Source organism: Heptranchias perlo, chromosome 21 (assembly GCF_035084215.1).
Source record: "Heptranchias perlo isolate sHepPer1 chromosome 21, sHepPer1.hap1, whole genome shotgun sequence".
Classification (NCBI taxonomy): Eukaryota; Metazoa; Chordata; class Chondrichthyes; order Hexanchiformes; family Hexanchidae; genus Heptranchias; species Heptranchias perlo.
This window is the reverse complement of record NC_090345.1, coordinates 33,663,371-33,685,984: the sequence shown is the minus strand read 5'-3', so window position 1 is coordinate 33,685,984 and position 22,614 is coordinate 33,663,371. Positions and strand designations below refer to the sequence as shown.

General features: G+C 44.4%; 1 protein-coding gene across 1 annotated transcript in view; it reads left to right on the top strand.

Annotated features, from left to right (window-relative positions):
* dntt (deoxynucleotidyltransferase, terminal) overlaps positions 1-22,614 on the top strand; it is a 187,238-nt gene that overhangs the window by 35,559 nt on the left and 129,065 nt on the right. Inside the window, exons 4-7 of the mRNA XM_068002427.1 lie at positions 4,359-4,529; positions 6,120-6,191; positions 7,305-7,428; positions 12,511-12,643. Of these exons, the coding sequence (XP_067858528.1) occupies positions 4,359-4,529; positions 6,120-6,191; positions 7,305-7,428; positions 12,511-12,643 (500 nt within the window). The remainder of the gene's footprint in view (positions 1-4,358; positions 4,530-6,119; positions 6,192-7,304; positions 7,429-12,510; positions 12,644-22,614) is intronic.

Sequence of the window (22,614 nt, the reverse complement as noted above, 5' to 3'; positions counted from 1 at the left end):
GAAACGCCCACAAAATCTGTCAGGAAGAGAATACACGCCCCCAGATTCAGGCTGCATTGCTCAAACAGGCAAGCAGACTTCATTCATTTGAAGTTAGTATTCTGTATGTCATTGTAAATAAAAATTTTAATTTTTTAAATTCAGAAATAATTGAATTAAATTGAAGAGACAGAAGGGAAAAATAAAGGAATACACAATTTTAATTTTTTTAATTTAATTTTTTTTTAATGACCAAAACTATTAAAATAATGAGTAATATGAGACTCCACATTTTTAAAAGTTAATTTTTAGTTGTTTGGCAGTCATTAAGACTAACTTTTAAAACTTAGTTTAGACCTGATATTTTTAAGTGTACCTGTTTGGTGGCATAATTAGTTACTTTCCAGCTGGGCACATAAGCAAGTTTGTGATTTTTCAATGATTTCTCTGATTGCAACGTGCGATATCCCTTTAATTCGAAGCTGTCATATCACCAGCGAACCACTGGGAGCAAGGTCACGATTTCCGTGTTTCACTGCGCAGTTGCGAACACGGGAACTTGCTCCTTCAATTCACCACTAAAAACTGAGGTCCTCCTTTATTTCTAGCCCAATATATCATAAGATCAGATTTATATCGTAAATTACTTTGCATTACAAATTTAAATTACATTGAAGCATTCCTCTTTAACGCAGGTCTAGAATTGGATAATTTGAAGAGATAAAATATTCCTGTGCCTGATGGCTGTAAGATCCAAAGTGAAATCTCAAATACAGTCCACAGCACAAAACTAACCAAAATTTGGCAGTTTGAATCAAAGACATCGTAGGAACATAGGGACAGGAGTAGGTCATTCAGCCCCTTGAGCATGTTCACCATTCAATCAGATCATGCCTGATCTGTACCTCAATTCCATTTTCCTGCCTTTGATCTATATTCCTTGGAACCCTTACCTAACCAATATCTATCGATCTCAGTCTTGAAAATTCCAACCGACCCAGTATCCACGGCCTTTTGGGGAGAGACAGTTCCAGCTTTCCACTGCCCTTTGTGTGAAAAAGTGGAAAGTTACGACTAAAGCATCTGTAATTTCCTGACCTATTTCTTTTAATACTCTGGGGTGGAAACCATCAGGTCCTGACATTTATCTATCTTGAGTCCCATTATTTTTTCTATTACCATTTTTTAATGTATATGTTTTTTAAATACAATACGTTCCCCTTGTTTTTAGTTTGGCTTCCACTGCTGGTATTTTGTCCTCTTCCTCAACTGTGAAAACAAATGCAAAGGGGGTAATTTTAACCCCCAATGACAGGTGAGTTGGGGGCAGGTGGGAAGGTAAAAAATGTAAAACCTGCCTCCAGCCCGCCCACTTCCTGATTTAACGGAGGCGGGTCGGGGGGTGGGTGACCAATCCGCTCTCATGAGGTGGGTCGGTCAATAAAATCTTCTAAGGAGGCTGCGTGCCTCCATTTTAATAGATTTTTTTATTCCCAGAACTTTTGATTCTCACCACGTAAGAGGAGTCAAGAAGGCCCGGATCAATAAGTAAGTGCCTTTATTGCACTGCTTGTGGGCCAGGAGGAGCAGGAGTGTTTCTCCAGGCCCAACAAGCTTACCTGCCGATGTCACCGACCTCCCCGCCAACCCCCCCCACGATGTCCCTGCCCGCACGATGTCTGACCCCGCCCCACGATGCCCGACCCCCGCCCCACGATGCCCGACCCCCGCCCCACGATGCCCGACCCCCGCCCCACAATGCCCGACCCCCGCCCCACGATGCCCGACCCCCGCCCCACGATGCCCGACCCCCGCCCCACGATGCCCGACCCCCGCCCCACAATGCCCGACCCCCGCCCCACGATGCCCGACCCCCGCCCCACGATGCCCGACCCCCGCCCCACAATGCCCGACCCCCGCCCCACGATGCCCGACCCCCGCCCCACGATGCCCGACCCCCGCCCCACGATGCCCGACCCCCGCCCCACGATGCCCGACGCCCGCCCCACGATGCCCGACGCCCGCCCCACGATGCCCGCACCCCGCCCCACGATGCCCGACCCCCGCCCCACGATGCCCGACCCCCGCCCCACGATGACCCCCCCCCCGATGACCGACTCTCCCAAGCCTGACCCCCCTCCCGACGTATGCCCCTAAGCTCCCCAATCTCAGACTTACCTGGCATTTGCTCCCCAGCTGCTTTCCCGTCCCACAGACTGCCAACCTGTCTAGCTGCCTGTCAGGCGGGAAACCTGCTGAAAAAATTTAACAGACGCCCTGATGTCAAAATGGCCAGGGGTCCCGGAAACCCATACTTCCGATTCTCCTGTCCAGAAATGCTCCCCTCCCCGCTCTCCATGCTCAGAGTAAAAATCCAGGCCAAAGTATTCATGAAACAACTCTGTTATTTCCTTATTGTCCATTACAGCCTTTACTGGGCCCACATTCCTTCTTATCACTCTCTTTGTCTTAATATAATAAAAACTTTTAATGTTAACTTTACTGTCTCTTGCAAGTTTTTTTCATATTCTCTTTTTGCATCACATTACTTTCTTTGTATCCTTTAGTTACTTTTTACAGCTCTCCCGGTCCACTGGATTTCCATTTTCCTTGTATTTGTGTAAGCCTTTTCTTTTAGCTTGGTACTGTCTCTTCCATCATTTGCTGACTATGGTTGCTTAACTTTTGCCTTTTAGGGGTATGTACTGGTTTTGTATGGAACCAAATACTTCTTTGAAAACTTCCCACTGTTTGTCTGTAGGTTTACCCATCAACAATTCAGCCCAGTTTATTGTGGTCAATTTATTTCTTGTCCCTTTGAAGTTTGCTGTACTTAAATTTATAACCTTGGTTTGTGACTTTCCTTTTTCCCTCTCAAGCTTAGTATCAAATTCAATCATATTATGGACATTATTCACAAGATGATCCCTTACCGTCAGATTGTTAACTAATTCTGGTTTGTTACTCATCATTAAATCTAATATGACCTGTTCCCTTTTCGGTTCTAAATCATTATTCTAGAAAACTGTCCAGGTATATTCTAGAAATTCATTGACTTTACTACTTGAGCTGTCCTACTTCTCCCAGTCTATCTGAAAATTAAAATCTCATATTATAACCATATTGTTTCCGCTACATGCTTTCCTGATCTCCGTATTTATCCATCCTTCCACTACACCATTACTGTGAGGAGGTCTGTAGACAACTCCCAACAGAGTTTTACATTCTTTGTTGTTCCTTGATTCTACCCATGCTGTCTCCACAACCTGATCACCTTTACTAAAATACCTTCTTTCTACTGCTGTAATTGTGCCTTGCTACCTTTCCTCATTTCCCAATTTCCCTGTCCTTTCTAAAGATCCTATAGCCTGGAATGTTTAGCTGCCAGCCATGCCCAGCTTGTAGCCAGGTTTCTGTAATGATTATACTCTTTGAGCTGAATTTTGCTTCAAACTCATTTGTTTCATTTCTTGTGCTATGTGCATCGGAACGAAATAACGGACTGCTACAGAAAGTAGTGTTTTCTAAAGCAGAGGTTAGAGCAGTGTGGAGGGAACTTTACTTTGCATTTAGTACCTTGTGTGTAATGATAAAAAGATGGTCTGGATCAGATCTCTCTGGACACCTGCTGGCAGCCAGACTGGCCTCCTGAAATGTCACTGGTCAATGCCAGGTCTCCTTCCTATCTTTAAGCTCGTCCCTCCATTACTAGAACTATTCCATTAAATCCTAATGTGCTTTAATAAGAATAAGATATAGAAGTGAGAAATAATTTTCCAATTTTGCATTTCCAGCTGGGAGCCTTGCTTATTGGCAGCATATATTGGAGATTTGGGTGTACACTGTGCCATTCATTTAAATGATTGGAAAATCATGCCAAGCACATGCCCAATTTAATCCTGTCCCAGCAATCATGCTTGGACGATATTAACATGCTATTGAAATTTCACATTAATATTCTGCATGTATCTACCCTTGGGTAGGTTCTACATAACATAAAAAATTCTTATGTTCTTTTCTGGTCTAAGGACCGAAGCTCGAGTCCACGGACCTTTTGAGGAAAAGGATGGTCTGGAGGCCACGTCACTGAGCTATATAAATTTCTATACACAAAAGGCATCAAGGGGTACGGGGAGAGAGCGGGAATATGGTATTGAGATAAAGGATCAGCCATGATCATAGTGAATGGCGGAGCAGGCTTGAAGGGCCGAATGGCCTACTCCTGCTCCTATTTTCTATGTTTCTATGAAAATGAAATGCAATTAATGACTTTCTTAGATCATCAATGTTAGCTAACTTCAAAGTGATTTTATTGGTGTGTATAATCTCTGAGCTTTCATATGTTGCATATTAGCATTGCTAATGTTATTTTTCTGCAGGATGCATTGGACATTTTGGCAGAAAACCATGAGTTCAATGAATCTGTTGGACCCTATGTGGCATTTTCAAGAGCAACATCGGTGCTGAAATCCCTTCCTTATGCTATAAGTAGTATGACACACCTAGAGGGACTACCCTGCCTCAGAGACCAAACAAGAGCCATAATTGAGGTACAAGACTGTGAAAAAGATATTACAAGTTGATGACAGTGATTTCCGCTGGAATAAATATTGTATATTATAACTTTCTTAAAATCAACTGCATTAAATGGAGAAAAGATTGGATTTTAACTGATCTTGTATTTCCTTTATTGATATGAATTTCTCTCCACAAATCTAGATAGGGCAAAACATTTCGCATGAACATCAATGCCAGAGTTTCCTCGAGGCTTCGCTGCTGTAACTTCAGGAGATTCGGTGCAAAACGCATAGAATTTCTGCTGAAGTTACAGCGGTGGAGTGGGATAAGTGTCGAGGAAATTCTTGGCGTAAAAGTCTAAGGCCAGGAATTCCCTTGATGTGATTTACGCTGCTGCTTCGCCTTTAAAAAAAAAGTGTTGCATTCGCCGGTGGCCTCTAGAGGAAGATACATAGGCCCAGAATTTGCTGGGAAAATAGTGGTGAGTTTAATGGCGCTTGCCATTATTAATATGTAAATCATCCAGCAACTTGTGGTGAGGAAGAGATACCCCATGAGGTGCGAATCGCCACAAATTGCTGGATGATTTGAGCTGCTCCGCCGCTAGCCTTGCGAAAATAGCAGCTCACCCTCAACCTCCCTCTGAGTTTCAAGAAATTGCTGCATTGTGTGGTAAATGTGAATTCAATTCGCCGCAGAAAGTTAGGGCTGGTACTTAACAGTGTAAGGACCCTTTTAATGATGAGATTTATGTTCCTACAATGCCACTCAACTCTTCGGCCCAGAAAGGGAACAATTGAAACTGTGGAGTCTCATTCCTGCAGGTAGTAAGTTGTTCTTAGAGATTTCTAAAATTTTTAAAAAAATTCTTACTTTTCCTTTTCTGTCTCTTTTTTCTCTCTCTTAATCCAATCTTCATTTCCCTCTCTTTATTTCTCTTTCTGTACCTGATTTGACTCTAATTCACCCAATTTCCTTCTCAGTCATTCCTCTGTTTCTTTCTTTATCCTTAAATCTCATTGGTTAAGGAGATACACTATTGGTCTTGTCATTTATCAAGGTCCCAGATGGCCCGTTGCCCTCACCGTGCCATTATCAGATCGCACTTCCAGCAACTTGCGGCACAAAGATTTTCGAGCTGAAAGGTGAAGGATAAAGTCTAACTAACGGGGCACGCCGCGGGATACCCCACTCCAGCAAGAACTGGCCGATAGTTTCCTTGGTTTGCTCATTTGCTCATTTATATACCCATTGGCGTAGGCATTGGTATAAATCCTTTGTAAGCAGCTGAACCACCAGGTTTTAAAAAGACAGTTCAGCCTGCACTCGTCAGCAAATTATGAACACTCAAGCACCATCTGTACCCAGAGGGCAGCAGGACATGGCACCAAGCCAGAGAAAAAGAATACACAACTTCATTCATTCAGACCCCCAAGCCCTTCTGGAGGCAGGACAAAAAGACTCCTGGGTGTGGGCACCACCAATGCTACCAGGAATTTAACTCGTGCTGCCTGGATGGAGGTAGCACTGAATCTGAGTGGGCAAAAATTGAAAAGTTTATAATTACCAACAAGATTTTATAGCTTGCTATGCATTGAAATCTATTTCATGTTTTCACACAGGAAATTCTGGAAGATGGTGTTTGCTCTAAGGTTGAGAGTTTGTTATGTGATGAGAGGTACAAAGCAAGAAAGGTAAGCACATACGTTAGGTGATATCTTGTTTACAGTTGTTATGGAGATATTATGGGGGAAATGTTCATGTGGACCACCAGCCGGTTATTGACTTCAATGGAAAGAAAATTCGGGCGGGGTGCGTGACGGGCGGGGTGCGTGACGGGCGGGGTGCGTGACAGGTGGCCGATCTGCTACCGCCAATTTTCCGCCCCCCGTCAAAATTGAAAATTATCTCCAATATTTCTAGTTTTATGTGTTCTGTTCTAGATCGTTGCATTACTGTATAAAATAGTCATTAAATCAAAAGCAAAATACTGCAAATGTTGGAAATCTGAAATAAAAACAGAAAATGCTGGAAAAGCTCAGCAAGTGAGGCAGCATCTGAGGAGATATATAGGCCCAGAATTTGCTGGGAAAATAACAAAGAGTTTAATGGCGCTCACCGTTATTAATATGTAAATTATCTAGCAACTTGTGGTGAGGAAGAGATACCCCATGAGGTGCGAATCGCCACAAATTGCTGGACGATTTGTGCCGCTCCGCCGTTAGCTTTGCGAAAATGGCAGCTCACCCTCAACCTCCCTGTGAGTTGCAAGAAATTGCTGCATTGTGCAGCATCTGTGGAGAAATAAACAGAATTAACCTTTCAGGTCAAAGACCTTTCGTCAGAACTCTGATGAAATGTTAACTGTTTCTTTCTTCACAGATGCTGTCTCACTTGCTGAGCTTTTCCAGCATTTTCTGTTTTTATTTAAAATAGTCATTATGTGGCTATCAAGACCACTAGCACACAAGGGGGGATACATGCATCCAAATTATATTGACTTTGGCACTTAATATTTCTTATCACTCAAGGGCAAGGTTATTGAAGTTGATTAATTTATATGTAAATCTATAGAAACCTTGGAATTTATTTAATGTGCGACAAAGACGACAGCGTTAACCAGGTTATAATAGCTATTTTTTCAAGTTTAGTAAAATTCTGTCAGAAAAAATTTACATAGTTATTCACCGCACTTTGTCTTCCTATAATATTTTGATGCATTTGTTGAAAACAATGTAAGAATGATAACGAAGAATAGGTTGCGCAGCAATGACCCTTGACAGATAATGTAATGCATCTTATTGTAGCTGTTCACCAGTGTCTTTGGTGTGGGATTGAAGACAGCGGACAAGTGGTATGGACAAGGGTTTCGGACATTAGAGGAAGTAAAAGCAGCCAAGGATCTGAAATTTACCAAAATGCAGAAGGCAGGTAATGTTTGGAACTGTGCTTTGTACAATTATTCTGTACAATCATAACATAATGATCTAAAATATGCACTACTATAATTCTGTTTGCCTCGATTTTCTCTCCATTACCTCCCTGCTCCACAGTAAATACACATTAAATTATGCAGCAAAAGCAAAGTCATGTTCAAAACTGTTTGTGGTATGCATTCATGTGATGAGCTTTATGGGGCATTAGTGACAGGTTGGGCTGGACTTTTCTCCATGATGCTGCCCAAAATTGGATGGGATCGTGGTGAAATGGCAAGAATATGGAGCACTGAGGCCGACCGTCACTTGACCTTGATTTCCCTCCTCCTGCTTTGGCCAGGATCATCGCTGGCCACTCCTTCCCTGCCCACTACATGTAAATGCTGGTGGGACCTGGCCTCCAAGTCCATTTCCTACCCATCCACCCCGGTTACTGTAGCTCCGCAGGACTGTTTGGTGGTCGGTGGCGTTAGGCCGCGATAGTGGCAAGAAGGCCCCAAAATTCTTTACATGAACAAAAATGTAGAGGCCCCTCTCTCTCCCTGCTTCTGCCCCAATGCTTCACCTGTGTAGGCCTTGGCATCAGCAGAGGCCTAAAAATAAGTTTACCCTTTTGTCTTTAGGGCGCTTCTGCCCCTTTTAAGTTCCCTTGTCGCCTCTTTGGGTGATGCAGTGGTGTACGCACTGCAGCACTGCCAGAATTTTTCTTTGTTGTACTGGTGGGCTCCCTCTCCATGGTTGGTGCCTGCTATGCTTTTGCAATTACCTCCACATGGGAAACTGGATCAGGGTTGAGGTGGTGCAGGAGACATGAGTGGGAGTCCCACCCCACCAGAGCATTGCCACAAAGAGAATCGGCCTGTTATCTTTGAATTAATTTGGTACTTAAATCTTCCAATTGCTCAATTTCTCTTTAAACTTGTAGTGTACCAAACATGTTTTAACATATTTTACAGAATGATAATACATTAAATTATATTGATAATCATGGTAAAATAGAATAATATTCTTACCACATTACAACATTCTCCATTACTTAGGATGAGAGAAACATTCAGATTTGACTGGAGCCTTCAGGAAAAACCCTTTGATCTTTTGTTTTTGATCTTGGCTAGTTATTTGATATACTGGGGGGAATTTTAACACCTCCATCGCGGGTTTCCTGGGGCTCGTGAATCTCGCCAGTGAAAAGGAGGCGAGAATCATAGAATAGTTACAGCACAGATGGAGGCCATTTGGCCCATCGAGCCCATGCTTGTCCAGTTAATCCCATTCCTCCCCTGCGGCTGGAAAAGGGCTGGATCATGAGGTATTTGCCTTTATTATACTGCTTGTGGGCCAGGAGTGTTTCCTCCAGGCCCAACAAGCTTGCCTGCTGCGATTGGACCCCCATGATTGCCTGACCTCGCCCCGCCCCCCCCCCCCCCCCCCCCCCACCGCTGTTGCTGGAGACGCCCCCCCAATGTCCGAGATCCCCTGATACCTGAGACCCCCCCCGATGTCCGAGACCGCCCCATATACTCGAGCCCCCCCCTCCGATGTCCTCCACGGCCCACGATGTCTCCCTCCCTCCTCTCCGATCCCGAGCAGCGGCCTGTTATCGCAGGCCTTCCCACCCAACAGCCAGCCTCTCAATCTGGCTGGCTGCTGGGCGTGAAACCTGGAAGTAAAATGTTTATCCATCAATTAAGGCACGATCGCACATTCCGACTCACTCACTTCACTTCCGGGTTTCGCGTCTGGGAAACTTCCCCCCTCAACCCCCCCACCCCATCCCACTCTCTTCCCGGCTACATGTCAAAATCCAGGCCAGTGTGTTTCACTACAATAGCATGGCTGTCTGATAATTTGAATAATTAACATGAGATCCTCCAAAGAAAAATAAACTGATGAATATATCGTAAAATATTAATATTTTAGCAATAGTCTCACTATGACAGAAACCTTTACTGATAGAATCAAAAGAAAAGCATCAAAGGTTATAACCATTTCTTCAGATATTCTGATGAGGTATCATTATAGTAAGGTGTAGGATTAATGATAACAGAAAGATTAGCAGTTACCTACATTCTCAAAGGAGTTGCCCTTAAAGTGCCAAGTCAGAGTCAAATGATTGGTTATCTTCTGCTCATTGATGTTTATTATTTGTACCATTGTTTGAATCTGTAGCATCTTAAGTGGTTTTGGTTCTAAACATTAATGGGTTCAGTAACAGGGACCTGAGAGGCTAAATAGACTTTGGTTACAGCAGAAAGACATGGAAAAAGCAATGCAGAGTGGAACATGATAACCAGAGTCATGACCTACTATAGGAAGTGACAAGTTTTAGCTAAGTACCAGCTATTCGAGAGGAAGAGATAAGGAATGGAAATGGCCACCTTCATATTCTAATAAAGCTGAACATGTCGATGACTAGATGACTACTTTGGGCACAGAAGTTCCATCCAATAATTGGTGCAGTCAGTCTGGGACTAACAAACTGGCTGGGAATCAGAATGTTCATATTGGGCACAAGGGCTGGGACTATATAAAGCAGCATGTGGGTAGAACCCCATGCATTTGAATCCAGAGGTAAATGAAACAGCTGAACTGGAATAATTGGTCTGCACTGAAACAAGGTCCAATGTAACTCTGTTTGGTGGAACTGCTGCAGTCTGTATTCCTGCATTGCTATATTGAAATAAATCAGCCTACTGAGCAGGAAATTGTAGGGCTGATTTCCTCCCCTCAATCCACCTAGGCACAAGCTAACACACCCGAAGCGCACTCCACCTGATCTGGCCTGAACCCCATTGTATTTCCAGGTTCAGGTCACTTTAATGTCCATACGTACCCCAGGACCAGGCCTACTCCTTGGCAGGAGCTTGTATCTGGAAATGGGGGGCAGAAAACCAACTGCTGTTTGGGTTCAGAGGCAAGCAGCACCAGTAATCACTGCCAGCTTCGAGGCTTTCTGGTTGCTGTCCACAAACAGCAATCAGTAGACCTCCAGCCCTCGTAGTCTCCCTGCTGGCCCTGAAAAAATGTGGCACTTACTTTTTTTTTGTCGTCCATGGCCTTGCTGCCTGTCCCTCGCAGTCTTCCATTCTGAGGGAGGCAGGGGGAAATATTAAGGCCTATTAATTGTGGATGTCACTACACTTGGGTGTCTGCCAAAGAGGTGACCCAGAAAAGTGAGGTGAGACGTATTCTGCCTCATTTTCATGGCTTTTGATTGTTTGCATGTGCTGCAAGTGCAGGCACTCGGGGGAAACCCCAGATGCACAATGGCAAAGCAGATGGTGCAGAGACATGGCTCAATACTCCGTGCCTGGGAAATATACGGCAGGTCTTGACTTTGTGTCCAAGTTACCATAACTCTGAGGCTCAGAAAGACCCAGTGTATGGTCAGCAGAGGTATGCGTGGTTAGATCAGGCGTATCTCTGACGACTGGTGGAATATGGGGACCACCTGGAGATCCAGGCAGGGATCGAGGCCTGAACCCCCCAAAATTTAGCTAATTTTTATTTTAATTTTTAAAGGGGCTGTAGGGAGGGGGCATCTACAAGTTCCTTCTCGGGGGAAAGGGGGAACCTAGCATTCGTGACCCTGCACTCCTCTGTCTGACCTCCTAGTCTTTCTGATACAATGGCTACCCCAGATGCTCCCCTAGTGTCACACAAATCAATGGGATTAAAAGTAGGGAACATCCCCTTCACCCTGGAACGATCGCTGGGATCAACTGCAGAGGTTCCCAGCTGGCGCAATCATGGTGTAATTATCAGGCTCACTGGCTTGTGGATTTTCAGGACCTAATTATTTTCAGAAAATAATCAATAAGGCTAATGGCATGCTGGCCTTTATATCAAGAGGACTGGAGTACAAGGGGCAGAAGTTATGCTGCAGCTATACAAAACCCTGGTTTGACCGCACCTGGAGTACTGTGAGCAGTTCTGGGCACCGCACCTTCGGATGGACATATTGGCCTTGGAGGGAGTGCAGCGTAGGTTTACTAGAATGATACCCGGACTTCAAGGGTTAAGTTACGAGGAGAGATTACACAAATTGGAGTTGAATTCTCTAGAGTTTCGAAGGTTAAGGGGTGATCTGATCGAAGTTTATAAGATATTAAGGGGAACGGATAGGGTAATAGAGAGAAACTATTTCCGCTGGTTGGGGATTCTAGGAGTAGGGGGCACAGTCTAAAAATTAGAGCCAGACCTTTCAGGAGTGAGATTAGAAAACATTTCTACACACAAAGGGTGGTAGAAGTTTGGAACTCTCTTCCGTAAATGGCAATTGATACTAGCTCAATTGCTAAATTTAAATGTGAGATAGATAGCTTTTTGCAACCAAAGGTATTAAGGGATATGGGCCAAAGGCAGGTATATGGAGTCAGATCACAGATCAGCCATGATCTTATCAAATGGCGGACCAGGCACGAGGGGCTGAATGGTCTACTCCTGTTCCTATGTTCCTATGATTCCAGTAGGCACTCAAAGTATTATTACTAGTAGACATGTGCTATAAAGACTGGCCTAATAACGCCCTCTAACTTAAGAGCCTGAGGTCAAGCTTTGCTAACACGAGTAGGTTATTGTTTGTCTTTTGCCCTTCTCTCTGTTGCCTGGGAAGCACAAGGTCGTGCATGAAACAACACTGCCTTACTCATGCAGGCCAGATTACACACTGCGCACAATTCGGAAGAAATCGGACAAGTTAATCTGTGTGGTTTATTTGAACTAGTTAGTCACACATTAAATCTAATGCTGGCATGAGTCCGACCTCCTTCAAGGTTGTTAGGCTGTGGGTTTTAATTCAAGTTGAGAGATGAATTTCTAGATTTACAGGACCAACCAGAGATTCTTGGGATTCCTGTCTGAATTATAAACCCATACATTCAAACTGAACCTACAGACCTGCTTCTCTGAGCATTTTAGTTTGTATGAGAGTGTTCGCTGCTGTTGTGATGAAGCAATTAGTTTTCAGGATATAAAATGTAAGGGTCAGTGTTTTCAACTTTCTGCTTTAACCAGGGTTTAACTGTCAAGATGCAGGCACACGTCAAAGTGCTTAATGAAGCTTTCCTCTCCTTAGGTTTTTTATACTATGAAGACATCAATAGTGCTGTAAGGAAAGCAGAGGCAGATGCTGTGGGTCAAATTATCGAAGATATTGTCCACAAATGTGTACCTGATGCCATTATGACTTTAACAGGCGGGTTTAGAAGGTGAGTAAAATGGAGCAATTATAACATGCTCCAAACCTGTTTTTTATGTATGTGTTTTGATTATAAATGCTATTTCTAGCTGTAGAGATTGACCTGACTGAAGAAGGAAAATGGCAACTGAAAATAGTGTGAAAGTATCTGAGGAATTTGATAGGTTGGTGTTGCAGTACTTGTTAGTTTGTGAATGGTAACTTTGAAAAAAGGCAAGGGATTTGATTGCTCGGTTTTCTGCTGGGTTACTGTTTGGTACTTTATCTTTTTGCTTTGTTCACATTTTTTTTTGAATGGATATTTGATTGTTAGCTTAACAGCTAAATGGTTTTTTTTCAGCCAATCATTAATTTTCACCCTTCGGATGTGTGATGTTTTGCAGTGTGACATGAGGTGTGGTGCTTTTCAAAGGCATGATGTGATGGTTGCACACTAAACACAGACTTTTAATTATGTAGCTATGCCGGCTTTCATATAAGTAAAATATTTCTGTTTCATATAATTTAGAAAATTATTAGCCATACAAAATACAACTAGATTATTTCCAAGGATGCATTAGAAATCAATTGCTCTTGTTTAATTTATGGTATATAACATTATATTTTACATTGTGTAAGAGGAAAATATATTCACACCAATTAAAATATATCAATATTCAAGTTCTTAAAATTTCATACAATAAATAATTCTGTTTATTTGTGTCATAGTGAGCATAGTTCGTGGGATTTTGCTCATATTTTTGATATATGTTTTGGACTTTGCAAATTTTTAGTGAGCAAAATTTTTTATTGTTGTAGATATGAGAAATCAGATAAGCTGTATCCTTTATTGTGAATAATGCAACACGTAGACTCAGAGACTCAATAGTGGATCTTATATTGCTAGTTTATAACGTCGTAAATTATTTAGCAGATTTATGTCATCCATTTGGATGGAGCATCCAACAGTGACATCATGTTAACTGATCAAGAGATTATTATTTCGTACATTTTATTGAATCTTTCACTATTAATCATAGATAATACAATTGTTTCATCTATATTTAGATAACTCGTAAGGAATACAGTGAAAGAAGCAAAAATTGAAACAGCTGAACTATTAGACAAATATACCAGTTACTCTGCGAGGACTGTGCCTCACCGAAGGGAATTGTGAGCTGGTAGCATTGAGTTAAATAACCTACTTGCACTATTCTCTTGTGAGAAGAGAGAAGACCTATGTCATGTATATACGCACAAGAGCATTCACAGAAGTCCGCTTTCTTGCAGGTGACACTTTTAATGTTACAAAAGCCACCGTGTCAGGCTGAGTATAAGGCTGTAATTTAAACTCCAACTTTATCTTTACTATCATGACTTACGGGCCTCGGCTTTCCTCCTCCTACACCCTCCCCACCGCCAATGTTCCCGCCATTTGCGCTGTGAGAACTTACTTACCTGGGCTCATACAGGAAGGATGGTCACTTGGGCAAAGTATTAAAGAAACGCTACTGTCAGTGAAACTGTATTCCAGAAAGAATCCGTTCCTTCAGGAGAAGAGGGGAGAAAATAGAGAATAATGGCTTACTTTTTGCAAACTCTTTGGGGAACATGAGTAGTTTTGTTACGTTATTACTATTACTATTTTGGTAAAATAGCTTACAAGATACGTGACTATATTATGAACACTATGCAATGACTTTGTTGGTGTGCCTTTACATCACCATTACTGTCACTGATTGCATATGTTCCTTAAAATACAGCAGCTAGCATTCAAATAAGTATTTCCTGAACTGGTTTGAAAAAGGTGTGAACTTTCACAGATATAACATCCTTAGCAGTTTAGTGTTCTGTTACTGCAAAGCTTTCAGCTCTAGATGTTCGAGGAATTGAACCTGTGGTTAAAAAAAACTCCTTAAATTGGATGAAAATGAACTTAAAAAATATTTTCCTCTTTTTAAGTATAAGAGGTTACTGATGCTGATTTCAGAATGTTGGATGTTCACAGTTTTACTGCTGACAATTTTATGCAGTACAACTCCAATAGTGGGACCCAAACAAAACTGGCCAATCCTGGCTAATGATGCCTTGCAGAAGCTACAGACTAAGGCAGAGTGCAGATATAACAAGGCCCATGGAACTACCAGGGTCATTATTGCGCATGGCATTGGCGCCTTAAAGTAGTGTTTCCGATGTCAGGAGCACCTTATAGTACAACCGTCCAGGATCGTCATTATCTGCTGCATGCTACGCAATTCAGAGACCTAAACATAGAGGAAGCCAATATCAAATCAAGGCCAGAGCAGGACACAGACACACACACTGATCAAAAGCTGCGACTACACCAGTGCAGCAAGGAGCAGTGGTACTTTAGGCACTCATCCCAGGTACATTCAGCCTAAGTTTCCCTTTAAGGGACCACGTGTAACCCAGAAAGTGGCTTTAAACACCTTCTGCAACATTGCCCTCTGCACTTCCTTAAATATCATTTATATCTATCATTTGCTGCTCTGCTACCTTATTCTACACAATCAGAAGGAAACTCTCTGAACCAAATATAATTCCCTTACTTTGTGTCATGGCTGAGTGACATCAAGGCTCTCCCTTAGTGTTGGTAAATGGTGTGCACTGTGTAATCCCTCAGAAGCCATTTGAGTAGCCATTCCGTCTCACTTCGAGGTTTAAATGGGAGCTGGTTGGGATTCAAGTGCCTCTGTGTGCTAGTTCCTGACCTGCTGCTTTTTCCTGGAGTATCTCTCATTTAGTATGCATGGTGGGTTTACAATGGTAAAACCATTGGTCATTGGATTATCACCACTGGGAGAGAGGGAAACAAAGTAATTAAAAATCCTGCAGCTGGATAAAGGAGCAAACACTTGTGGGAATTCTGGAAATATACAGAAGAAAGGAAAGTCAGCCAGAATGTGTGAAGGAGTAACGGCCTCAGGGAGGGAGGGAGGTGGAGGATCAGCAGCTTCCTGTGGCATCCATCGATATTTTACTTGCGGAAGTGAGGGCTACAGAGAAGGGAATCCTGGGGGACTGAGAACTGGAAGACCCATAAGAGAGTGGTACAAACATTATGGAGGCAGGTTGCCGAGGCAATCGGTGCAACCTCCAGCACCCCACAGACTGTCACACAAGTTTAATGACCTCACACAGTTGACCAAAGTAAATGAAGACATTATTCCCCATTCGCATCCTGTAGGAATGATGGAGGCATGACTTAGCTCCTTACCTACCATGTCCTCTCTGTACCATTGACTGATTTGGGTTGAGGTAAGTATCAAATCACCTCATAAACATTTCCCTCTGGTCCAGGTGCAAACATCGGGTGCAACACAAGAAAAAACCATCTCAAACAACACTGTTAACACAGTTTTTGTGTCTAATGGCTTACACTGGAAAAAAAATGGAAAAAGGATTTTTTTTTGTTTCTTTCTGCCACTCATACCTCACAGTTGCTAGTTGTAAATTTTCTGCCTGAGTTACAGTACACTTTGAGTATTGCAGTTCCACAGGAGCAGGCTGAAAATTGCAATACCCCTGATGCATCTCTCTCTCACACATACATACACACACACAATTTCTCCACAGGAACTGGAGCTCACTCGATCTTGTTACCTTGTCACGTGACATAGGACATCTGATTTAGTGCGTATATTGAGTTCCTCACACATGCAGAATTTGCCAACAGTAGCAAGAAATTTCAGCACATAGGGACAAGTGAAAGTTTTAACTCGGCCCACACTTCAGCAGTAGGGCTGGGCTATCTGGGGAAATGTCATTAATTAACTAATTTTATGGGTAATTTTATGGGTAATTTTAGTCATTTTTTTTAGAATTGTATAATTTTTATGTTTATGTCAATAATATTTGTATTGACTTGGACTTATTTTTGACATTGAAAATTTAAGACTAAGAGTTTAAACAAAACAAAAAATTCAAAACATTAAAAAGATTCACAATAACACAATTAAGTTTATTGATTGAATTGCCCTTTGTGTCATTTAATGCCTTCATTATAATTTTTACTTGAAGGCCTCCGCATGCAATCACATCAATGCTTTGTGAGCATGTGCATTTTGCAGAATTTCTCAGCATTCAATCTGTGCATCAACAGGAAGTTGAAGGGAAGAATGGTGAGTCTTCTCATCCTGTGAGGATTTGACAGTTTCTTTGCTTTTTCCAAAATACTTTGAAAGAAACAGAGATTGAATTCTCAAAGCTTTTATTTCAGACAAGTGATGAATTTATATAAATATATTACAATTGTATTTTTCTATTATAAACTCCTTACAAAAATACAGAACAGCTGTTACGTGAGAAACATGACTGCGAATAACAGCAGCTACTCGTAGTTTTTTTTTGTTGATGTTTGGAAAGGAAAACTCATAGGGGATTATATTGGATAACCCCCGAAACCGGGGTCATGGTGCGCAATTAACTCGCGCCCGGTCATTGAGATGCAGGCAGCACATAACACTCCTGCTGCCTGTTGTTTTACATGATTGCTGCGAGCACCCAGGCCTAGCTGTGCTGTTGAGTGGCTGCTCACCACCAGGGGGCCCCGATATCTCAAGTGGTTAGCGCCTCTTAAAGGCAGCCTGCACCTCTTAAAGGCAGCTTGCACCTCTTATTTGTAAAATATAAGATACGGGTCCGCATGGAGTCTGAACGGAGATCAGACATCACACACATAAAACACAGATACAGGTCCCCTCCCTATGTTTACAAACTGTTGAGTTATGTTAAGACATTGAATAAAGGTTGCACACTACTAAATCCCACACTCCTCCAATCTGCACGCCAGACCTCACCAATCTGCCAATCTGAATTTGTACCAGGCCTGTGAGAGCGTGCACCAAGGTTCTCAGATGATGCACTAGAGGCCTTGGTGCAAGAGATGGACAAAAGGAGGGGCATCCTATATCAGAAGGAGGGCAAGAAGCCCTCCAGACATATGCTCTCAATGTTGTGGGAGGCGGTAGGGGACAAAGTCAATGCCAGGTGCACAGCACCACGAACATGGATGCAATGCAGTGTGCACCATCCACAGGATGCACTGCAGCAACTCGCCAAGGCTTCTTCGACAGTACCTCCCAAACCCGCGACCTCTACCACCTAGAAGGACAAGAGCAGCAGGCGCATGGGAACAACACCACCTGCACGTTCCCCTCCAAGTCACACACCATCCCGACTTGGAAATATATCGCCGTTCCTTCATTGTCGCTGGGTCAAAATCCTGGAACTCCCTTCCTAACAGCACTGTGGGAGAACCGTCACCACACGGACTGCAGCGGTTCAAGAAGGCGGCTCACCACCACCTTCTCAGGGGCAATTAGGGATGGGCAATAAATGCTGGCCTCGCCAGCGACGCCCACATCCCGTGAACGAATAAAAAAAAAGTTCATTGCTTTGACACGAGTGGTCAAGGTGAGTGAGGTCAACTGTCAAGTGGCCTCTCCTACCAACTACACCACTAGCCACATCCACTGTTCCACACACTACACCCCCATCACCCATATACTAATAAATTATTTCAATCAATACTCAACTCTTCCAATCAGATGCTTCCTCTCACCCTCACACATTACCACTGTTGCAAGCCGCACACCCACAACACACAGGTCACACACACTGGCAGCTATTTAACCATGACAGGCACATCACCCAAACATCTTGCAGGACACTCACCGACACACGTCCCGCTTTCTTGCAGGAGGAGGTGGCGCATAACAGGAGGCAGCAAGTGGCAATAGCTCCATGGAACATGAACCTGCTGTCCTCTCTCAATATGACAGTGTTCCTGTCCCACCCCTGCCACTCTGCCAGTGCCCTTGCTGTTGCCTGTCAGCTAGCCAGCCCATTCCCTGTAGAGTATTGAAACTTTATTATAGGAATATAGGAAGATAGGAACAGGAGTCGGCCATTTGGCCCCTTGAGCCTGTTCCACCATTCAATGAGATCCTGGTTGATCTGTGGCCTAACTCCATATACCCACTTAGCCCCATATCCCTTAATACCTATCAATCTCAGATTTAAAATTAACAATTGAGCTAGCATCAACTGCCATTTGCAGAAGAGGGTTCCAAAGTTCTAGCACCCTTTGCGTGTAGAAGTGTTTCCTAACTCTAATTTTTAGGCTATGTCCCCTAGTCCTACTATTCAAATATAGGAGACCTCCAAAAACAGGTACAAATGCATCAGCAGACAGAAGCAATAATCCAGCAACTAACCTGTAACTCCTGCGTGATCCCTTTAAATAGAGCTGGTGGGAGGGTTCTCCATGCTGTTTACGACCTGTTCAGTTGTGTGAGGTTAAGACAGTGCGTTGGCTGGAGCGTTGAGTTCCAAAATCGCATCTGTCCCTTTACATCAGCATTGCACACTGATCTACCGCATATTCTCCCCACTTTACATAATGAAGGCATTCGTTATCTGCGTGTGTGCAAATGCGTTTAGCAAGATAGCGTCCAGCACATGTCACGCTAGAAGTGTGCGCATGCATTCCGGACGCCATTTTGTGTCCTTAGGAGGCCGCATAGTGCCTACAAAATTGTTTATAGAGAGTAGATTGCTTTAAATCAATTAACACTTTTGATTATATATATTCAGTTAAAAAATCTTTCCTGAACCATTTTGAGGCTTAATGATTTATTTTATATAAATACTTGGAAACAACCGCTGAGATGGGGCTGGTTTTCCACCTGCCTCAGGCCCCGCCCACACCACTGCCACCCCGAGTTAAAATTGGGGCTACTAATAGTACAGTCCTGCTACATGCTGGGAGTGTACAACAAGTATAAAATTTACACTTAAATACTTGAAATCAAGAATATAAAGAAAGGAACTGGCTGATGATGGAGAAAGTGGGGGTAAGGATACCTGACATGCAGGAGCATGTGGGCAGATAGGGGCCTGATAGTTCGGAAGGGATCAACAGCAGTTTGGGTCCCATCTCCTGGGCTCCTCTCTACCACAAGGATGTTAAACCTTACTTCCCCCAATACTGCAAGATCCCAGCAAACCCCAATGTACGAAACCCTCTGCCAGAGACCCGCTGGACCTCATGATTTCCATTCTCAGACTTTCTCCCGCCATTCCTAGATCCTGTGACATCCTTCGAGTGCTTACAAACCTCTAAATTGCATTGCCAGTGTTTCCGAAACTCATGTCGACCCCCAATGCTCCCAGACCTTGAGATCTCCTTCTGTAAAACTCCTAGACCCTGGGATCCCTATCCCAGCAATCCCAAATCACAGGAACTGCCCCAGTTTTCCAAAAAAAAGCCTTGTCCAGTGTTCCTGGAACCCTGGGAGCCCATCTCAAAGTACTGCTAGGCCCTGAGATCCCATCATAGTATTGCTAGGTCCCAGAAAGGCCTCAATATTGATAAGTTAGTGTCCCTGGTAATACTACATTCATAACACTCCTTTTCTTATAAAACCTCTGACTCACTATGAGTATTGCCACAGGAGATCTACTAGTATCTGATCAAAAATATTACATCTGGGTGCCCTGATTCAATTTGCCCTCATTCTCTAGTCCTGCTTCACCTGAAGGTCGATCACCCTTCATCAGAACAGGAAGATGTCTCGGGGCCTAGTAGTACTTTGAACATCTTCCAGTTCTGATGAAAGGTGATTGACCTGAAACGTTAACTGTTTCTCTCTCCACAGATGCTGCCTGACCTGCTGAGTGTTTTCCAGGATTTTCTGTTTTAATTTCAGATTTCCAACATCCACAGTATTTTGCTTTTGGTTTAAAGTTCTGGTGTACATGAGACTTAATAATGTTCATACTGAAAAGCATCATTGTAAATTTTGAATACCATGATTTTGCAATAATACTACGCTTCTATGGTCAACAGCAACTTAACAAAAAATTTGGTAGGCCTGTACACCAAACACCACGGGCTCGATTTTTGCACCCCCGATCGGGTGCGTTTGTGGCGGGGGGGGTTGTGAAAATCAGGGAGTCCCGGGGCGAGTCTGGAGCCCGGCTCCAACCCGCCCACTTCCGGATTCCCCAGTGACACGCTGACATGCGCGCGCAGCCCTCGCATGTGGGACTCCTGCTGGCAATTAAAGCCGGCGGGGTGCCACTTAAAGTACTTAAACAGGTACTTCAGGTTGTTTGCAGACCTAATTGACCTGATATTTTAGGAGGGCTGGGATTTTGAAATTAACCGAGACTGTTTCCCTTACTGGGGGAACCACTACACAGTTCAAATGGACGTGTTGCAGCCATCAGCCTGTGGCAGCTGCAAAGGTCCATTTGACAGGTTGTGGGGGGGAGACCCTCACTCAGTGCAGGAGGCCACTCTGTTACTTTGGACAAAGTTTGGCCTCCACCACCCTCCTCCTAACAGTAACATTCACAAACTTGCACACTTACCCGGTGTCCAGACACATGTACCTACCTTGCGGACCCCCTCAAATGTACATCTTCCGGATGGGGGCCGCCGTAGCTGCAGTCATGACCTCCTCGGAGGGCGAACAGCATCACCAGCCTCGCCGGCCACGCCGTCCACCTCTGACACGTGGAGCTCCACAACACAGTGCTGTGACACATCCACCTGCACAACAGGAGGGAGGGTAACCGCAGAGAGAGATGCGTTGCAGAGGGCACTACCCTCGCCACAGGATCTACAGACCGAGGCTCAGCTTCTCTGAGCAGCAGTGTACATGGAGGCTCAAAGTCACTCGACATGTAGTCGTGGACATCTGCAGCCTCCTTCATGCTGAGCTGCTCTCGGCTGGCCCGAGCACCATCTTCTTACCTGTCGCTGTCAAAGTCACCACTGCCCTCAACAACTTCTCCTCCGCATCCTTCCAGGGTGCCACCAGGGACATCGCTGCGTCTCTCAGTCATCTGCACAAAAGAGCCTGCAAATACACCTACACCCACTCTGCAGTGACACAATGGGTGGCATCAAGTGTGCGTGTTCATGGTGAACCCCATGAAAGGGACCTATTCCACAAGCCAGTCAAGAATGGGCAAGACGTGGCAGTAGTGGTGATAATAATATTTATTGCGCATGTGAAAGAAAACAAATATAAATAAAAAACATGGCCAATCGTCAGACACCCTTGTGCATTCCCTTTGTGCTCACAAAACCTTCGCCTTGCGTTTCCGGGAACCCCTACGTGGTGCTATCCCTGTGGCTTCAGCAGAGGTAGTGGCAGGTTGCTCTTGTCCATGCCCTGACCGAAGAGGTGCTTTGTGCCGACGCCCTCTGGGTTTGGATGCCCGTGAGGGCCCATCCAAAGACTGCTCCATCTGCACCTGTGCAGGGGCAGACTCGGCCACCTGGAGAGGGGGCAGCATTGTGGATACTGGTTGAGAGGAGGGCAACGGGTGAGATGTGGGAGCGCTTTGAGTGGCATCCGCACTTCCATGTCCCCTTTCACCATCATCCCTCTCGTGGCCCAGGCCCACATCATTCCTTCCACCCTGCTGGACGGCAGTTTGGTGGACTTGTGTGACGCCTTGGAAGGCCACTTGTAAAGTATCTGTCAGCCTGTTCAAGGCGGCAGAATGTTGCTCACCCTGAATCCGAACGGCCGTTGTCAGGGCCTGAATGGACTCATTGTTGAGCCGTGCTTGACGTTCGAGGGAGGCTAGCCTTCCCTCCATCGCAGACATTCCCGCACCTACCCGCGACACTATCTCAGAGATGCCTTCACGTCCCTGCGACACTATCTCGGAGATACCCTCTTGTACCTGTGCCACCATTCCCCTCATGCAGAAGATGGACTCCTCCATCCTCTGCCCGATTGTGGAGAGTGCACGTGGCACTTGTTCCAGTGCCTCGGCAATGTGCTGCTGCCCCTCGACGACTCTCCTTTTCACGGCTGGCCCCCAGGGTTCAGCATCTGGGTCCAGCTGAGCAGAGCCTGGAGAAGAGTGCTCCCACCGACGCAAACTCTCCACGGCTGCCCCGCCACCAGGGTCTGCTCGTGCTCACATGTGCGTGGTGACTCACCATGTGCAAGC